Source organism: Podarcis liolepis (assembly GCF_965112155.1).
Source record: "Podarcis liolepis genome assembly, chromosome: 3".
Classification (NCBI taxonomy): domain Eukaryota; kingdom Metazoa; phylum Chordata; class Lepidosauria; order Squamata; family Lacertidae; genus Podarcis; species Podarcis liolepis.
Window position 1 is genome coordinate 105,047,333 of NC_139557.1, and position 20,140 is coordinate 105,067,472.

The 20,140-nt window shown below is 47.1% G+C and overlaps 1 protein-coding gene and 1 long non-coding RNA gene across 5 annotated transcripts in view; both read left to right on the forward strand.

Annotated features, from left to right (window-relative positions):
• Positions 1-20,140, forward strand: part of LOC310702832 — a 311,903-nt gene that overhangs the window by 195,875 nt on the left and 95,888 nt on the right. The gene's annotated exons all lie outside the window — the stretch shown is intronic.
• TTC7A (tetratricopeptide repeat domain 7A) overlaps positions 1-20,140 on the forward strand; it is a 183,744-nt gene that overhangs the window by 62,269 nt on the left and 101,335 nt on the right. For all 4 annotated transcript variants that reach the window (XM_083494305.1, XM_083494306.1, XM_083494307.1 and 1 more), the window contains exons 11-13: positions 1,744-1,848; positions 10,118-10,235; positions 14,441-14,498. In XM_083494305.1, the coding sequence (XP_083350431.1) occupies positions 1,744-1,848; positions 10,118-10,235; positions 14,441-14,498 (281 nt within the window). The remainder of the gene's footprint in view (positions 1-1,743; positions 1,849-10,117; positions 10,236-14,440; positions 14,499-20,140) is intronic.

A 20,140-nucleotide genomic window follows, 5' to 3' on the forward strand; every position in this document is an offset into this window, starting at 1 on the left:
GTCTCCCCTCCTCTCTCCTCTTTTAGTCCTGGAGAGAGAGACACTTGTTGCACTGCTGGCTTGCCCTAGCTTGCCAGGACCCTCTCGTGGGAATGTGTGCAAAGTGACTAGGGTTGCCAACTTTGGTTGGGCGAAATATGGGACAGGTCAGGCAAAATAAAGGACAGCGGTTGTTGGAGAGTCGGCAAGGAGGAGGAGACACTGCGGCTGCCAAGGGTCAGCACTTTGGGATGTGTTGGCTCCGAGGGGCAGGCAGAGGGCAGGGCCTCCCTGGGCAGGAATAAAGAAAGGGGGAGCAGAGCGGAGCACAAAGAGCCTTGATTTTTTAAAAAAATGCTTTGTGTGTCCCTGTCTAATCTTCCTTCTTTCTATTTATTGGTGTGTGTTTTCCTTTTTGTAAATCCATCAAAGAATTAAATAAAAGCAGAATTACGGGGGTTTTTCAGGATGGTGGAGGATATGTGTGTTGTGTTGTGTCGTGTTGCATTGTTGTGGTGGAAATGCTCTTCTGGGGAGGAACACAAATGGGGGGGGATGAGGAGGATCAGTTGTATGAGTGCGTTTGTGTGAGAAATGTGCCTATTTTTATCTGAGGAATGTTGAGTATGTGGCCAGTGTGACGAATCACTTGCTTTTATCTTCCCTGAATCTCCCACCATTCATGATGAGATCTCTACTTACCTTTTCCCCTATACCAAATCCATTTGTCGTCCCCCTCCCCCAATCCAATGGCCCCTATGCAGAATAGTACTTCCTTCTGTTTAATGCAGGCAGTACAGAAATTCAGAAATTGCGTATCATGCCTAAACTGTGCATAGGAGTGTTGGCAGCCTTGCAATATGCTGAGCAAGAGAGAAGCACCTGAAATTTTGGCAGAAAAGAGCTTTCTGTATGCACCGGAAATGGATTCTGATTGCAGAGGGTGAGATAGAGACTGCTTAATATTAGGACAGTTTTCTGGGGTGAGTGGGGTGCTTGCTGGGGAGCAGTTTCCATGCTCATTGGCAAGTAGAACACTCTCTTTATTTAAATATTTCTAAACCAAACTTTAATGTGAAAATGTCACAGGGCACTAGTCAAACTAAAGAGACACCATTACAGTAAGGAAGAATTAAAAATGTCAAGCGCATCATTGACAGCCGGTCAGTAAAGGATCTCAGGTCTGAAAGGCCTGTGTGAACAACACACTTCTTCCAAGATGCCTAGAAACAGGCAGGGACATCTTTCACCAAACTTCTATTGGCAAGGAGTTCCACGGGGCAGCAGCGTGGCATAGGGAAATCACCAAAGTGCCCCATCAGAAGACCCCTGCGGAGCATAAGGAAATCAGAGGTTGGGTGGCCATCTGCCAGCGATCTTTTAGCTGTGATTTGTGCATGGGGTTGGTCTAGATGACCCTTCCAAACCTACGAACCCAGTTCATTGTTAGGGTACAGCTGTGTGGAGCGAGTGAAATGGAGACATAAGAGGCTCCTTGGGGTGGGGTGGGAGCATGAGCAGAAGCAAAGCACCTTCCCCTTGCTTCTCAGTAACTGCAACCTATCAGTGGTCCTGCTCCGTGGGGGGGAGGCAAGTTTATCAGCCACAGGATGCAGTTTCCAGGGAACCCCGATTCTTCTCTTTCAGGTGTCTTAACTCTGCGGAGTCAGCACTAAGTATTGAAGAGGTGACGTTTGCTTGTACTTGGGAGCTGCATTGCCTAACCAAACGCCTCTCCCCTTCTTTCTTCCTCCTTCTGCCCAGTCCGCCCACGCCGTCTCGGTGCTCAAAGAATGCGCGAAGCTGCGTCCTGAGGACCCCACCGTCCCGCTCCTGGCCGCCAAGGTCTGCATCGGGCCTCTGCACTGGGTAAGCAAGCTGGCGCAGTGCTTGTTACATAATGCATTAGGTGCCGCATTGACAGCAGCGGCGTTTGAGTGCGGCTCAAAGAGAGGAGGAGACAAGAGGCGGGGGGGGGGAGTGAGCCTGAACAGCTGCAAAATTACAGCTCTGCACTGAAAAGCGGTGCGAGGGTCCCCTCAGTGCTGTTGCCTGCTGCTTCAGAGTGGGGAACTGCCTGCTCTATCCAATTCCCCTCCAAACAGAATATGAAGGCTTGGTTGTTGTTTTCCTCCTGTGCAGCCAGTCCAGTATGCATGCTGCTTCTTTTTTTTGACGGGGAGGGGGGTAAGCCCCCCCGCTACAGTCAGACATTGCACCCCTTAAGTAGGCTCAGGATTGCTGCCTAAATGTACCTAGGAGCTCATCCGCTTGGTTTTCTCCAGCTGGCAGCTGGTTCGCTTTCTCTTGCTCCCAGTGTCACAACAGCAGGGTCTCTCTGTGTGTGTGTGTGTTCAAAATGTCAGCCTTGTTAAGACGTACCCTCCAGTCACCGCAATAGGGGTGGCTGGGAGGAGCCGCGGCTCGGAAAAACGTTGATAATCTTCGGCAGCAGAAGCATCTGCCGGTTGTTTAGCTGCTTGGGTTTTAATAAATTCTCAGCCTGCCGTTTACGCCAGTGGCGTCTCCACCAGGTGGCCCTGCAGTCAGCGGCGGATGATGATCATTGGAAATATCAAGTAAAATAAGAAGTGGCAAGCTGCAGGGAAGGGAAATAGACGGTTGCCAAGAGCTCGGGGGCTGATTAATTGTCCTGCTTTTAATTGATTTGACTGAATAATTAACGGGTTGAAATAAATATTACAGGATCACAATGCGGGTGATAAAACGCCTCATGCAGGCCTCGCTTTTTCTCGACTGTCACAGTCAAATAAATACTTCCAGGGAGAATTTTTTAAAAAAAATATTATTGTTAATATTTTATGGTGTTGAAGTGCATTGTGCTCCTTTGCGAGGGGGCAGCGCCTTGCTACGTTTTAATATTGCAGTAAGTAAGTTCTTCAGGTAGTTACACTGACAATTCAATTAATGGATGCAGTCTTAAGGAACTTAAGGATGCTCGTGTGTACAGTAGAATAAAGTTTTTGTTCTTGAGGTTCCAATATTGTGGGATCCTGGGGTCCCATTGAACACAGGAGACATTGCTTCCAGGTAAACATGCACAGGATTGAACTGCTAACATGCAAAAAATTCTGGAATCGTTTTGCTATAATAGTTCTTGGCTGTGGGTTCTTTTCTTTTTGGGGGGCTGTTTCTTTTCTTCGTGGTGTTCCGCAAAGCATTTACATGCTTATTTTTGTAGAATAATTTTAAAGCTTTCTTTTCCACCCAAAATTGGGCAAGCATCGAATATAAGATGGCAAATCACCAAAAAGGGCAAGAATGCAGTAACTAAACAGCAGCAGCGATATATCAGTAAATAATGAATGAGCATTGTAAAAAGCAGGCTCAAATAAAATTGTTTTTGGTTGCCTTCTGAAGGTGCTCAAAGAGGCAGCTGGTTCAAGTTCCCCCGCAATGAGTTCCACTGTCTCGATGCTGCCATTGAAAAGGTCTAGCTGCAAGTCCCAGGCCTCAGTGCAATGGACTCAGTGCAGCTGTGTCTTCAAAAAGCAGCATGCAGGAATAGACTTTGCTTAATGAGACACCTGCTATAGCAGATGACACACTCACCCCCTCCAGTTTTCCTTGATTTCTAGCCTCACCCGCTTTGCTTTTTAAACATAAGAGAGTTTGGAGCACAATTTCAGTGCAGATGTCACGGACGAGCTGGATGCAGAGGAGTGGTGGGAGGCACCAGCTGGGGAACCCCCCAGGGGAAGATGGCTCAGAGCCAGGGGATTGTTGGTGGGATGACCATGAGTGGTCAGAAGGAGAAGACTGGGAGGAGGAGATGTCAGAAGCTGGAGGAGCAACAGGATTTAGTGAGCAGGAAGAGTCTGTGGCAGAGAGCAGTCCACAATCAGAGGCAGAAGCAGAGGCTGAAGAGGATGGGGAGGGCCAAGAGGCTGCTGGAGAATCCAGGGGGTCTCCCCCCTCCTGCTGCAACCAGCTCCCTTTCCCTCTGGTCTCTGAGAAATCAAAAGAGCAGAATAGAGATTGGTTGTGCGCAGACACAGTTTGAGACTTTTGAGTGGGGAAAACCCAGGAGAGGAGCCTTAGGGACTGATGGGAAGGCAAGGACCTCCAGTCCTCACAACTGTGTCATTGGGGCAAGACCTACTGGCAAGGGTTGCTGAGACCACTAGGCTTGAACTGCATTTAGGTTTACTTGAATGAAGAGTTGGCTTCACTGGCTTTGATGACTTGTTGTTGTTGTTTAGTCGTTGAGTCGTGTCCGACTCTTCGTGACCCCATGGACCAGAGCACGCCAGGCACTCCTGTCTTCCACTGCCTCCCGCAGTTTGGTCAAACTCATGCTGGTAGCTTTGAGAACACTATCCAACCATTTCGTCCTCTGTCGTCCCCTTCTCCTTGTGCCCTCCATCTTTCCCAACATCAGGGTCTTTTCCAGGGAGTCTTCTCTTCTCATGAGGTGGCCAAAGTATTGGAGCATCAGCTTCAGGATCTGTCCTTCCAGTGAGCACTCAGGGCTGATTTCCTTCAGAATGGAGAGGTTTGATCTTCTTGCAGTCCATGGGACTCTCAAGAGTCTCCTCCAGCACCATAATTCAAAAGCATCAATTCTTCGGCGATCAGCCTTCTTTATGGTCCAGCTCTCACTTCCATACATCACTACTGGGAACTTATTACTTTAGTGCTAACCTGTGTCTGACTCCAGCCCAGACAGTAGATGGCAAGAGGGATGTGTTAAAAGAATATGGGCAACATGTGCATTTTGTGTGTGTCTGCCCTTCCTGAATGCACCAGTTTTGCTCCTGCCATAGAGCTTCCCTTCCTCTCTCAAGACCGACTAGTAGCCATCCATTTAGAATCTAAGTCTTATTTGGGGGGGGGGGATGTGCTTGGGAATATATTTAAGGAGACCTATTTATAGGCTACAGCGTCAGATTGTGGGAGGTTTCAGGAGGGTGGGAAAGGAAAAAAAGCTATGTTCTTCTCTCTTCCCTGTACTCTTGTGAAAACTCTTCCACTGCATTGCCTTGGTGGATCCTGAACACAACCACTGTAGTGTTTTGCAAAGGCACAGAACATTTCAGGCCCCCTTACAACCAATAAACCGAACATGCCTGCAAACCCTGCTTTCGGCAGGGAACTGTGTCTTCAACCAACCCCCCCCCCATATCTGATGTCATTTGGGCAGGTGGGTGTGGCTTGACCGAAGCAGCCTTGGGGGCCACAAATGGGGAGGCCTAGATCCGCAGACCAAAAGTCTTATAAGCACTATAAGGATTCTGTTCCAGCCTGGCTGGAGCCCTGTAAGGAACCTGGCATGCTCTGCGACATTTAATTGCAGGTCCCAACGTAGATGGCAATGGAACGTGAGACACCAAACCCATCGGCTGGTAATATAATGCAGGGCACAAGTTAGCAAGAAACGGTTAAAACACCATGTACGCCCTCATAAATTCTACATGGTTCCCATCATTTATCAGCAACACTGCCTCCTTCCATCAGCAAAGCATAATACTTCAGCCTTGGGAGGACTTCTTTCCTAAATACAATGATTACAGTCATTATGCGCGTTCAAATTGCAGAGTAATAAAATTAGAATGAGATCACCGTCAGTGGAAGTCCGGCAGGATAATTTCTCCATTATTGGCAGCAGTGTGAATAGCTAGGTGTACCTAGGTACCTGGTTGCGGCCGTTTAATGGAAAATTAACAACTTCTCAGCTAGGAAATATCAAGGCACTTCATTTTTCAGGAAGCTTTGCAAAGGCGACTTATTCTGTGCATTTCCAGCAAGCTATAAATACGCTGTTAGTTTTGGAATAAATTTAGAAATGTAATTGCCAGTTAGCTACAGAAAGAGAGAGGAAGCCAGAACGCAGCGTATAAGCGAGAAGCCCAGTGTTCTTTCCCTGTCTAATGCTTATTCTATGGTGTGGTGGTATAGCTGTTGGGCTTTGTTTATTGTACTCAAGAAAGCTGTACTTAGAAATATCTTCTCTCCCCCCCCCCAGCCCGGTTCTTTTTAACTGCTTGGAATAAACATCATTTTAATAATTACAGCACGTTTGGAAAAGCACAGAGCACTTTCTCTCGCTAGTTAATCAAGCTGCCATTTAATTTACTTTCCTGCCCTTGTGTTCGGAATCTCAGAATGCTTAAGAAGCAGAAATGAATATTAATTGGGAGCAGCAAAGATATCCAGAAATCCCAATGCGCCAGGGGGTACAGTTAGTAAAATACACTATACCTCAGGGACGGGGCACCTCAGGGCTGGTGGCATAGGAGTCAACTCCTAGGGGCTGAGGTCATATCAGGGGCCCTTAATAAAATATTTGAGGTGACCAGACCACCCCAAAGTTGATGGGCTTTGCCATTCAAATGGCATCTTGGCCTAATTTCTTCCTTCTGAAACTTGAGTGTGGTAACAACTACTCGCTTTACAAGGTTGTTGTAATTGGGCATGTCATTTTAGGGGGTGAACTCTTTTTGCGAATTTCTTCAGTGAGGGAGTCTAAAAAATATGTTTTGGGATGTGAGGAATTCAAGCCTGCTTTTGTTATTGCAACGGGGCAACTGTTAGCTTGGTAAGTCTATGTTTGATGAAAAAGTAGACAGGCTGCTTTTGGAAAACCAAAGAATTTTAATGTTACCTTCTGAAAATGTCAGGTAATGCTAAATAGCAATAGTAGTAGTAGTAGTAGTAGTAGTAGTAGTAGTAGTAGTAGTAAGTGCTTTTTTCTGGGAGTACTCAAGGGTACGCAGTACCGGCACCCTTTTTCTAGAAGAAAAGCACTGATGATGATGATGATTATATAACTGCAAGTACTGCAAATCATTTTTTAATGATTTCTATACAAGTTTGCAGACATTTTACTTACCAAGCAAAACTGCATTATATTAATTTAAACAAAATATATTTTGAATTCCCAAGTCATGTTACAACTTTTTAGCACCCCCCATTTTTGGAATTTGAAAGTTGAACAATTCAAACATGCCCTATGTTGTGTTAGGATTAAATGAATATGGTAATGCACGTAAAGTAGTTTGGACATGCTGTATAAGCCCTGTATTAATACTTCCTTTTACTATTACTGTGTGGATGGAGATGTGCCTTTCAATGAGCATTTATATTCCACTGGAAACAATGCAGTACGCATAAATGTCATTCACATCTGGGAGTACGTTCAGATGCACATTTGGACGCAGATTTCATTTATGCCTGAGTTTCTTGGTCCAGCAAGTGATAGGCACGCATACGCTGGCTTACAATGGGCAGGTCTCATTAGCTGGACTGCAGCCAGAGAAACTCATTGATGGCAGCATTGAAATTGCCTCGGAAGTGTCAGTCGGATGCTTCAATAGCAAAAACACTCACAAAACCCCCGGCAGCTCCACAGAAAGGCTGTGAAATGCGGACCCTGTAATTCCCAAGGCCTTCATGGCAGGCCTTCCTCATTTAAAGGGGACATTAAAAAAAATCTCACTGAGTTTTCTGTACAGTGGTACCTCGGGTTACATACGCTTCAGGTTACATACGCTTCAGGTTACAGACTCCGCTAACCCAGAAATAGTACCTCGGGTTAAGAACTTTGCTTCAGGATGAGAACAGAAATCGTGCTCCGGCGGCGCAGCAGGAGGCCCCATTAGCTAAAATGGTGCTTCAGGTTAAGAACAGTTTCAGGTTAAGAACGAACCTCCAGAACGAATTAAGTACTTAACCCGAGGTACCACTGCATTGTAGTAAGATAAAACTTCATAGTATACAGTCATACCTCTTGTTACGTTTGCTTCAGGTTAAATCTCTTCAGGTTGCGTCCCGCGGCAACCTGGAAGTACCAGAAAGGGTTACTTCAGGGTTTCGCCGCTCGCGCATGCGCAGACGCTCTAAATGATGTCACGCGCATGCGCAGAAGCGGCAAATCGTGACCCGCGCAGACGCTGGTTGCGTTCCGCTCACGTTGCGAACGGGGCTCCGTAATGGATCCCGTTCGCAACCAGAGGTACCACTGTATATCAGCTATATGCTTGGAGGTTGGAATGGCTGTTTTTTAATGATGGAGTCAGGTTCATATAGAGCAGATAGAGATGCCACCAAGCCCAACTGGAGAACCTTCTGCATGCAAAGCAGTTGTTCTGCCACTGAGCTATGAACCTTCCTGCATAAGACTTTCTAAATCTTCTACCTGTGTGCCTCCACAAGCACTTGCCCCAATGCTGGGGTTTCATTCTAAACCCTTCCCCATTTTATCTTCCCATTTATTTAATTTTGAGCAACACCTCCTTCCTCTGAAAATCTAAATCTGCCTTGTCACCAGCCTGGTGCCCTCCATATGTTTAGGGCTGACAATGCCCATCACCCCCAGTCAGCAGAGCCTGCTGAGAGGTGTAGTCCAGAACATCTTGAAGGCAGCAAGTTGGCAAAGGCTGTTCAAAGTATTTCCCCCTCTGCTCCAAGGAGGGAGCACTGCTCTTGTCCCCAGCAATGCCAAGTTGTTCCTGATGAAAGCTCTTTTATACACACACACACACGGGCACAAACACACAGAGTACGGATTTTATTGCATGAGGCCTTGGACTCCTGAGGAAGAAGAAAAAGGAAAACACAAAACAAGTTGTGCCAGCTGACTACCAGCTGGGCGGCAGCTTGCCAGGGAATAGCACCTGCTGTTCCTTCTCCCTTGTCATTGTGCCTGTGGGCATGGCTCAAACAGACATTCCTAAACCTTCCGTCAAATGACATGGTTTGTGGGAAACTGCCTCCCCCTGTTTCGGGGAAAACAGCTTTCAGGAGTTAGGCTGCTGCTAACAAAACACACAGTTTCTATCAACGATGATGGCAGTGGAGAGCTCAGATTATTATATTTTGCAGCGGTTGAATGCAGCTTGTTGGCAAATCTTGCTGAGTGTTATTTGTGCATACCTCCTACAGCTCAGGAGAGGATGACAACTTGTTCTCGCTCTCTCTGACAGCTGAGGAACCCCGAGAGGTTGCAGAACTTTTAATGTAGCCTGAGGCTTCTTGGTCACCCTGGAATTTTATTCCGGCTTAGTGTCCCAGAACCCGGACCCTTCCAACTCTACAGTCCTGTGATTCTACGAACTCTTTGCTCACAATCATAATGCAAAACAGGCTCCGCAGAAGGGGATCTTTTTGGAAGGGTCGGGGTGGCAAGCGCATTTCTGGCAGGCCGAGTTATGTTTAACCTTTCTGGGACGAAGGAGGTGAGCAAACCACTGAGTTATTGACAAGGCTGGGTATCAAGAATGCTTTCCCACCGGACCCTGAAATATTGGTGTCTAACCTGGTCTAGCTCCAAGTCAAACCATTAAAGAAAACTTGAGCCTCTAATCAAAGTCTCCGAGAAGGAGGATCTGTCCAATAGTGCTAAGCTATGCTGCTTGGCTCTTAACCCAGAGCTGACACTGTCGATTATTGCTGACAAGGCCTGCAGCCTATCCTGTGAGCTAATGAGGAATACACTTGGAGACTCTCAAGCATGCCCTTCGTCTCCCATCTGCAGCCCCTCCTCTAACTTTAGAACATCCGCCAACGGGCCCCGTGCAGGCCTTGTCCTTCCTGCTTGTAAGTTAACGCCGATGACAGGCTCAAAATTTTAGCTAGGCATGCATGTGCCAGAGGTTTTTTCTTTCTTTTAATGGCTCTGCTCCTATGCCTTTAACTGCAGCAGAAACATAGCTGGCGTGGGGATGCTGCAGGTCTGCAGAATGTGGGGAGCACCCCATTGAACACACCTTGACAATACCAGCCATTGGGTTGTCCACCAGTTTAATATGGCTTTTACAAGGGAATAGACCAGGGTTTCCCAATCTTGGGTGTCCAGCTGTTTTTGGACTACAACTCCCATCATCCCTAGCTAGCAGGGCCAGTAGTCAGAGATGATGGGACTTGTAGTACAAAAACAGCTGGAGATCCAAGTTTGGGAAACCCTGGACTAAACAGATTTATGGAGGGATAAGGCTGTCGGTGGCTGCAACTCATGATGGCTATATTACCTCCAGAATCAAAGGAACCAATTTTTGCATGCACTGTTCATCCCAAAGGGATGATCATCTGTTTTGATTCCCCCTCCCCAAAGGAGTGTTCTTTTTGCAAAGGGGCCCTTCCGGTAATGTTTGTCTCTCTTATTGGCTTACCCTTACAGCTGGAGGAAGGAGAGCGTTTTGCCAAGATGGTGATTGGCTTGGGAGAAGATGCCCAAGAGTTCTTAGCCAAGGGTTACCTTGCCTTGGGCCTGACATACAGCCTGCAAGCAACTGATGGTAAGGTGTTTGACTTGTCTAATGTGGTCCGCACAGCAATCTTTCTGAGATGCCAGTTTTAAGTGCCTGAAGCTTACGCATTTTAAGAAGTGCATGCAGCAGCCAGCAATTTATTCCACAAGATTTATATATTGCTTGATAGTAACAAAAATCTATCATCTATCTATCTATCTATCTATCTATCTATCTATCTATCTATCTACTAGGCAGGACCCCCCTACACACAAATGCAGGTATCTGCAGCCATAACATCATACATTTCTCAGTATAATGTCATAAGACACTTAAACAGGATGCACCTGGATGTTAACAAGCAATACGTGAAGTGGATGTTTCCCCTCATCTTGTTGTTTGCAAGCGCCTGATTTTTCAGAGTACATTTCTCAATGCATGGAGGAGAGGTTCATGTGAGCTTTTCATGGGTAATAGCTGTTGATAAGCCTCTATGAGTTTGTAGAATCATAGAACTGGAAGGAGATCGATGCAGGAAATCTAGGGCTTGAGTATTCCCAACAACCTGCCAGTCTTTGCTTGAAGATATCCAAGTGTGGCAGAGAGCCCACCACCCCACTCTTTTAACTAATTGCTTCCCTTGTTAGACTGCTCTTCCCATCAAGTGGTTCCTCCTTAGTTTAAGCCAGAGTGTACCCTTCTGTAGCTTAAGCCCATTCAGCCTTTCCTATTTTCCTACCTGCATCCTTCTTAAGGGATGGTGTCCAGTATTCCGTACTCCAGGTAAGGCCTGACTAGTGCAGAATAAAGTTGAACTACTGCCTCCCATGACCTGGAAACTATGGTTCGACATCTAGAGATCATGCAGTAAGAACTGAAACTTGATGAATGACCAGCCTCACAAAAAGGGACAGGAATTTACCTGACAGGGGATCCAGAAAATGTGGTGTGTCCCTGGGAAATAGGGACGGTTGCAGTGTCTGCTGTAAGGGAATGGCCAACCTTTCCTCGCTGGACTTCTTTTCCATACTCTGATAACCTTTGCGACCCTCCTCTGAACCTCTTCTGATATGTCGAATCCTTTTAAAAAAAGAAGAAGAAAGGCACATCTTGTGATAACCGAAGCTGAAAAACATGTTGGAGCAGCTGTTTAAAATGCAGCCGATCATGGAGAATAATCAGACTTCTCATCCACAAGGTTCAGCTAACCACCCACTTGAGAGAAATCAAGGACTTTATAAGCCCAAGATGGAAAAAACAAGCATGTTTCTGGCTGATAAAAAAGAGCATTTACTATTGCAAGCCCAGAGAACCTGCTTTATGATGAACAACACTTCTTGGGCTTCTTCTTTTTCTTCTTTGGCAATCACTCGTAGCTGAGTAAGATTGTCTTCCATGAACACGATCTTAACAGTGAGTCCATAAGTGATGAGGATTCAAATTCTGGATCCACACGTCCTTCCACAGTGGAGACACAGTGGAGTTAATCATGGTTTGCCAAGCGTGCCTTCCTCTTAGCTTGTTTCTCCATTTCGTCCTGAGTTCGAGTGTCTTCAAAGCCCATGACGCCTTTGGCAAAGGCTGTTCTCCAACTGGAGCACTCGCAGGCCAGTGTTTCCCAGTTGTCGGTGTTTATACTACATTTTTAAAGATGTAGCACCAGCATTACGCTTTCCATTTTTAAGTTGGGCATATCTTACTTGAGTCTAGCTGATATTAGTTACTGTATCTGATATATGAGCAGAAATTTCCTTCTGGGTATGTCATCAGGCATTGGGACTTATTCTTGGCTTTTTGTGTGAGAAGATAAACAAGTGTCGTTTTTTCTGCCATTTGCGGAGTTGGGTTGGTGGAATCCCGATTGGAATTCTTAATCATTGGTGTGTGACTCCAGCCCATGTGAGTAAATCAGTACAAGGGGAATGGATAACTGATGGAGATGTATGCAAGTCAGTGCTAATTTTAGCACATTTGATGGTTCTGTTCTAAAATCCCTCTGTTTTGCAGGGTAAATTGGTTATAACCATTGGTTTAATTATTGGCCATTCAGTCCCTCTGAACCCTTTCATTATAGAATTAGGGTATTTAGAAAGAACCGTGCACAGGAAACATCATGAGCTGGTCCGGAAATTACTGCTAGCAGCTAAAATTATTCCTTGCCAGTAACTGGCAGAATTGGCCCATCTTTTTCTTATCTGTTTGACATAAGAACGACAAATTTTACCCATTTCCTCACTAGTGGCTTCACCTCCAAGCTTCTACATCTTCAGACTGCCTGCAGAAGTCTACCCATTCATTCCCTGTTGTCTTAAGAGATACAAGTTCATCAAGGCCCTTCTTTCAGTTTTATTTTTTGCTGTGGTGCAAAGCATTCCATTAAAGCCTTGGGGCCTCCTGGGGTAGCGTCCTCAGGAAAGCAGAGGGCAGGAGAAGGTGCCGCCCGGCCAACATCTGTCATTGCTAATTTATGCTCTGGTCAGGAGCCAAAGTCTATCCCAGAAGAGTTTCAGTCACACACACACACACAGGGACATTTGCACTGGCTGAGCCTCTGGCAAAGTTCTGTCCCCTCTTTCCCAAGCCAGCAGGCTCCCGACAGACACGTCTCCTACATCGAGGGGACAGCAGGTGCAGCACCCAAGCTCTCTCTTTCAGGCAGCCTTCCAACAGCTTTGCACAGATGACCACGCAGAAGTGCCAAGGCTCAGCAAACAGCTCATAAAAACCTGGCTCTGGGAAACCATCGACATCCACACAGGTAGAGGGGGAGATACCACAGGCAAATGTTTCAGGGAGACCGAAGGCGGCTGTCCCATATCCAGCCAGTCCTGCTGGAATCCCATTCTAGCCTGTAGGAACAAAGCAGCTTCATTTCAGGGTTGCAGCCAAAAATGTGTATGAAACTGGTGGGTTGCTTCCGGCTAAGTCATACTCAGGAGAAGACCCATGGTCAGGTAGTCATGTTCTCCTACCTAGTGGGATAAAACACACAGAGGCAGCAAGGTGATGTCCATTTTCGTGGGCTCCGTTAAGGGACAAAATGCCAAGTTTCCGGGGTTGTGCAGAACTTCTCCAAGCCGAAAGTATCCAAAGCAGGCAAAATAAACTAGGGACATCTTTTAAAATGTAAGGGTCCTTCGTACACGTTCCATTTTTTGTGTGCTTTTTTCACTCTTTTTGCAAAAAAAAAATCACAAAAAAGCAAACCCATGAAGCTATTTAAAAGCAAGAGACAACAAGAAAAGCAAAAGTCAGCTGCGGGAATTAGTCGGAAAGAATGGACGTTTTGCGCCTCCTATGAAAACAGGAAAAGGGGGTTGGGTTGGGTTTCTAAAAACTAGCTCTGTGGACTTTCCGCAGCAGAGCGTTCTGCACAAAAGCTGCTAAGAGCAGAGAAGGCTGGTTGGCAATGATGTCTTGAATGGCAATGATCTCTGGAAGAAACCCCCATCTGAAGATATGGAGCGAGATCTGGACTAAACCCCATCAGTGCAGTGTAGTGGCTGGAGTGCTGGACTAGGACCAGGGAGATCGAGGTTCAAATCCCCATTAAAGCCAGGGTGTTCACTGGGGCCAATTGTTATCTCCCAGCGCTGCCCTACAGAGCTGATGTGAGGCTAAAGATGGGGAAGAATAGGCGCGTCATTCTAAACTCTGTTGATGCAGGGCAGCACAAAAATTTAAGAAACAAATAAGATACCAAGATCTAGGGCAGGCATAGGCGAACTTGGCCCTCCAGCTGTTTTGGGATTACAACTCCCATCATCCCTAGCTAACAGGAGCAGTGGTCAGGGATGATGGGAATTGTAGTCTCAAAACATCTGGAGGGCCGAGTTTGCTTATGCCTTATCTAGGGAGAGCTGTTCTCTAACTAGCCATGACATTTTATTTCTGGCGCGGTTTGAGCTGGACGTTCTCAAAAAGGAAAGATTGTCCACAGGCGTCTGGTCTTACAGGAGTGATCACTTTGTAGAGCTCCATGAATTAAGGCAGGGAATACTTTCTCCAGCAAGATCTAGGGAGAACTGTGTGTTCGTTTTCTCTCTCTCTCTCTCTCTCTCTCTCTCTCTCTCTCTCTCCCCCCCCCCCTCCACAACATAAAATCCTTAGGGGAATGTTCATTTTGAGGAACCATACGGACTGTTTTTCCCAACTTTGAAAGGGGGAAGGAAAAAGAGAGCACAAAGCCATTCAAGCTTAGTGTTTGCTGCAACGGTTACAAAACTTCTCATGCTCTTTTGCTTGTGTTACAGCTACCCTGAAAAGCACACAAGACAACTTGCACCGAAAAGCACTTGAGACTCTGGAAAGGTGAGGAAGAAAGGTTCCCAACTGACAAGTGTTTTGTTTGTTTTACACCAAAACCTGAAGCAGTCTCTAGGCTTCTACTTATGTTGGAGCTCTTCCTCCTTTTATCAGTCACGGTTGCCCTTAAAAAATAACCTAAGGAAAAAGTAATATACTGTTTTAGGTGCTAAAAAGGTAAAGGGACCCCTGACCATTAGGTCCAGTCGTGGCCGACTCTGGGGTTGCAGCGCTCATCTCGCTTTATTGGCTGAGGGAGCCGGCGTGCAGCTTCCAGGTCATGTGGCCAGCATGACTAAGCCGCTTCTGGCAAACCAGAGCAGCGCACAGAAACACCGTTTACCTTCCCACCGGAGCGGTACCTATTTATCTACTTGCACTTTGACGTGCTTTCGAACTGCTAGGTTGGCAGGAGCAGGGACTGAGCAATGGGAGCTCACCCCGTCAATCTTCTTCTTTTTTTCTTTTTTCTTTTGGTTTTGTAGTACCGTATGCCTTCCTTCCACATAGCATATTTTTATTGGTTTCATTTATGGATCACATGCTATGAATAATCTCAAAGCAATTTCACAATACAACAAAAAACATCTATTCCATGGATCCTTCTGCTCGTGGGACATATAGGAGCATGGGTTTCATTGCCCAACACGTTGAGCTAATGGGCAATAAGCTTAATGCTCCCTTTGCTTTATGCACCGTTATCTCACCCAAGGCCACTGGAAGAAGCCAGGGATGATTTTCAGACAGTGGCCAAACCACTGATCTTCTGATCAGCAAGTCCTAGGCTCTGTGGTTTAACCCACAGCGCCACCCGCGTCCCGTTTTAGGTGCTAACGAGGGAATAAATGCATGTCAGCAAAAGCATATTTCTGCCTCCAGAGTCAACTGAAAAGGTCCTCCTGCTGCTCCCTGATTCTCTGTGCACTAACCAGAAGTGTAAGAAGGCATCGCTTAGACAGAGCCTCCCTCTCAGTGGGGGATTTAGCTTTACGTGGCAGGCATTCCTAGACTCAGATGTAACATCTCCCTTACTGTGCTATTTAGATGTAATTGCTGTCCTATATTACTCTTAAACCATCTTTATTTTTAGCCTTTTGACCTTTCCCCACCAGCTGTGGCTTGTTTCCTTGATATCTTAACTCCGGCTTGGACGCGGGCAAGATTGCTAATCGGACATCACAGGTGCCCACCCGTAGCCAACAGGGGGGGTTATCGGGAGAGGTCAACTGCATCCTTCTTGACCACATGCAGAATAGCCTGCTAGCATTAAGAAAAGTATATTTGCTAGAGACGGGGTGGTATGAGAGAGCTGAAGGTGCTACGAAGCAGGCATCAGTGCTGAGACTGCCTTAAACCGAGGTCAGACTGTTGCTCTATCAAAGCAAGCATTGTCTATTCTGATCAGTGTTGCCGTCCAGGCAATGTCTTTCACACTATGCTATCTGACCCTTTGGGGAACAGCAAGAGTTGAACCTCGGACCTTCTGCATGCTATATATGTGTTAGCATCCTTTGCTCCCTCTCTAAATGCCAATATTCTGCTACAGCACTGCTTTTGGGGGCGTTTCTCGGAATCCCCAAGCAATGCCAGGTATGAGGCTAGTATACAAATTGGAGGTTACTGAAGAGGCTGCTGCTGAGATGGCCCAGGACCTGTTTGTCCATGATATTTGGATAGCTGGCTGCAGCCCCACAGAACAAGGGAGAGACGAGGTTGGGATAGGTTTGCTGGGAAGGACCAGTGGCTGAGAATCTGCTTTGCATGCAGATGGTTCCAGGCTCAACCCATGGCATGTAAGACCTGGGCAGCAGCAGCAGCAGCAGCAGCAGCAGTAGTAGTAATAATAATAATAATTTTATTTATACCCCGCCCTCCACAGCCAGAGCCGGGCTCAGGATGGCTAACAACAGTAAAAATTACAGTAAAAACATAATGGGGGGGACCCAATTTAAAATACAGGTTAAAATGCAATTTAAAATGCAGCCTCATTTTAAAAGTAGCCCATAGATCAAAACCATAAGGGGAGGGAAACATAAGGGTCAGACTGAGTCCAAACCAAAGGCCAGGCGGAACAGCTCTGTCTTGCAGGCCCTGCAGAAAGATGTCAAGTCCCGCAGGGCCCTAGTCTCTTGTGACGGAGCATTCCACCACTTCAGGGCCAGTGCTGAAAAGGCCCTGGCCCTAGTTGAGACCAATCTAACCACCTTGTGACTTGGGACCTCCAAAATATTGTCCTTTGTGGACCTTAAGGTCCTCCGCGGGGCATACCAAGAGAGGCGGCCCCGTAGGTACGTAGGTCCTAGACCGCATAGGGCTTTAAAGGTCAAAGGTAAAGGTAAAGGTACCCCTGTCCATACGGGCCAGTCGTGTCCGACTCTAGGGTTGTGCGCCCATCTCACTTAAGAGGCCGGGGGCCAGCGCTGTCCGGAGACACTTCCGGGTCACGTGGCCAGTGTGACGAAGCGGCTCTGGCGAGCCAGCACCAGCGCAGCACACAGAAACGCTGTTTACCTTCCCGCTATAAAGCGGTCCCTATTTATCTACTTGCACTTAGGGGTGCTTTCGAACTGCTAAGTGGGCAGGAGCTGGGACCGAAAGACGGGAGCTCACCCCGCCGCGGGGATTCGAACCGCCGACCATGCGATCGGCAAACCCTAGGCGCTGAGGTTTTACCCACAGTGCCACCCGCGTCCCGTTTAAAGGTCAAAACCAGCACCTTAAACCTGACCCTGTACTCCACCGGGAGCCAGTGCAGTTGGTAAAGCACTGGATGAATGAGATCCCGCGGCAAGGACCCCGTAAGGAGCCTCGCCACGGCATTCTGCACCTGTTGGAGTAGGAGCCAGGGGGAAAGAGCTCTGCAATCAGAACCTCTCCCAGCGTGAGAAGACAATATTGAACTAGCTGGACAAACAGCCTGACCTGGTATAAAGCAGATTCCGTACACATGTGATAATCTTGACAGCCCTTTTGCAACAGGGAGAACTGCAAATGTCGCATGCATCTGCCTCCAGGCAGTGCGTCTCTGTTCCAGCCAAGGGCAAAATGGCAAAACGCCCCAGGTATGCTGCTGGCTTGCTGCAGCATTCTTAGTAAAATGCAAGGTGCTTTTTTGCATTGACCTATAAGCTGTTAAATGGCCTGCGCCCGGCATGCCTCAAAATACCTTCATTCCAAACTCTGAGATAAACAAAAAAGCACACTCTGCCACTCAGTGAGGGCACACAGGGAGTTGTTTTCAGTGGTTACTCCATACTCTGGAGGAATTCTCATCCTCCAGAGTCCCACAGATGCCTGAAAGATAATATTATTTGTGCCTCCTTCATGGTAAGGGCATCGCCTATGGTGCGGTGTGTGGGGAGGTTGTCACCCAAGCTTCTGTTTTTGATGGCCTAGTTAGTTATCCTAACTCTGGGGTAGCCAATGTATTGGTAGACTCCACCTTCTGCAGCAGCCCTGATAGGTGTATACGTATGTGCAAGGGGAAGATTGAAGAACACAGTGAGTCTTTGCAGATACAGGAACTACCTTTGGTCCAGGCAGCATCATCACTATTATTATTGTTAATTGGTTGTTTAGTCGTTTAGTCGTGTCCGACTCTTCATGACCCCCTGGACCAGAGCACGCCAGGCACTCCTGTCTTCCACTGCCTCCCGCAGTTTGGTCAGACTCATGCTTGTAGCTTTGAGAACACTGTCCAACCATCTCGTTCTCTGTCGTCCCCTTCTCCTTGTGCCCTCCGTCTTTCCCAACATCAGGGTCTTTTCCAGGGAGTCTTCTCTTCTCATGAGATGGCCAAAGTATTGGAGCCTCAGCTTCACGATCTGTCCTTCCAGTGAGCACTCAGGGCTAATTTCCTTAAGAATGGAGAGGTTTGATCTTCTTGCAGTCCATGGGACTCTCAAGAGTGTCCTCCAGCCCCATAATTCAAAAGCATCAATTCTTCGGCGATCAGCCTTCTTTATGGTCCAGCTCTCACTTCCATACATCATTGTTAATTACCAGCAGGTAATTCATAGCCAACTGGTCCCAGGGTGAGTAGCAACACAAATTTTACATAGTTGAAACTAAGTACAGTCACGGGAATGGGATGGGTCCTAAAACACATATCCCAAGTGTCAAAGGCAAGGTAAAGAGATTTGTCTTCAGCAGTCAGCAAAAGATGTACAGTGAAGGTATCTGGTGCACCTTTGTGGGGCGGGAATTTCACAGCTTAGCGGCTGCCACAGAGAATACCCTGTCCTGAACCTCTGAGGGTGGTGGAGCTGCCAGAAGGGCTCCTTCTGCTGATCTTAATGCCTAAGAGGAAGAAGGCAGTCTCCATTATGGGACCCACTTATTAAACATCGTCAGGCAAAGACATGTTTGTTTACCCAGGCATTTGGGCAGCACCCACAATGCATTTTCCCCCAATATGTTTATGTTGTTTTATCATTATAATTTATCACCACTGCAAATTGCTTAAGGTCTTTTAGTTGTTGGGAGTGTTACATCAATGCAATAACTCTAACCTAACTTAACCTTGGTGATTCTGCACTGAGCAGCTTAGACTAGATGACTTCTAAGGCCCCTTCTGAATGAATGATTTGATCCTCATCAGCCTCCATCTTGTCTTTTGGGCAAGCCCTTATCACACCAAGTTAATATATAATCCTATTAGTGATTTATCATTATTTGCCTTCCACTCTTCCTCCAGGTTGGCATGCAAGAGACTGTTTGTTTAAAAAGTCTCAGTACATATCTCTGTACGTTTAGCCATGGCAGCTAAAGGGACCACCAGTGTTTCAAAGAGAGTATGCCATGGGGATGCAGGTGGCGCTGTGGGTTAAACCACAGAACCTAGGACTTGCTGATCAGAAGGTCGGCGGTTTGAATCCCCATGACAGGGTGAGCTCCCATTGCTTGGTCCCTGCTCCTGCCAACCTAGCAGCTCGAAAGCACATCAAAGTGCAAGTAGATAAATAGGTATCACTCTGGCGGGAAGGTAAACGGCGTTTCCATGTGCTGCTCTGGTTTGCCAGAAGTGGCTTAGTCATGCTGGCCACATGACCTGGAAGCTGTACGCTGGCTTCCTCGGCCAATAAAGCGAGATGAGCGCCGCAACCCCAGAGTTGGTCACAACTGGACCTAATGGTCGGGGTCCCTTTACCTTACCTATGCCATGGAAGACCCTTTGCAGAGAGCATACCAACTGTGATGGGGCTTGGAGGGCTTAAATCCTGCTTGTGAGCTTACCTGAAGCATCAGGTTGGCCCGGAGTGGACCAGGATGCTCTCTGTTATGGTCCTTTGAACTGACCGAGCAGGCCTCCATTATTACGTTCCAATCTTGACCATAGCCCTGTGCTATTGTCCTCTTATAGGTTAGGCAGAATGGCAACAATCTGCCCAAAGCCACAAAGTTAGCTTCATGGCTTTGTGGGCATCCAAAGCCAGGTCTTCCTGATCCAAATTGCTACACCACACTGGCTCCCCAGACTAGAGAGGAAACGGTGTCCCAATGTCAGGGACCGTGCTGAGGAGGGCTGCACTGAGGAGGAATGGTGGGAGACTCCCTCCCTCCCTCTCTGCTCCTGATCAGGATCCTGAATCTTCCCAGGAGCAGGAGGATAGTATAGATTTGGAACAGTGATTTGCAGAGGGGCACAG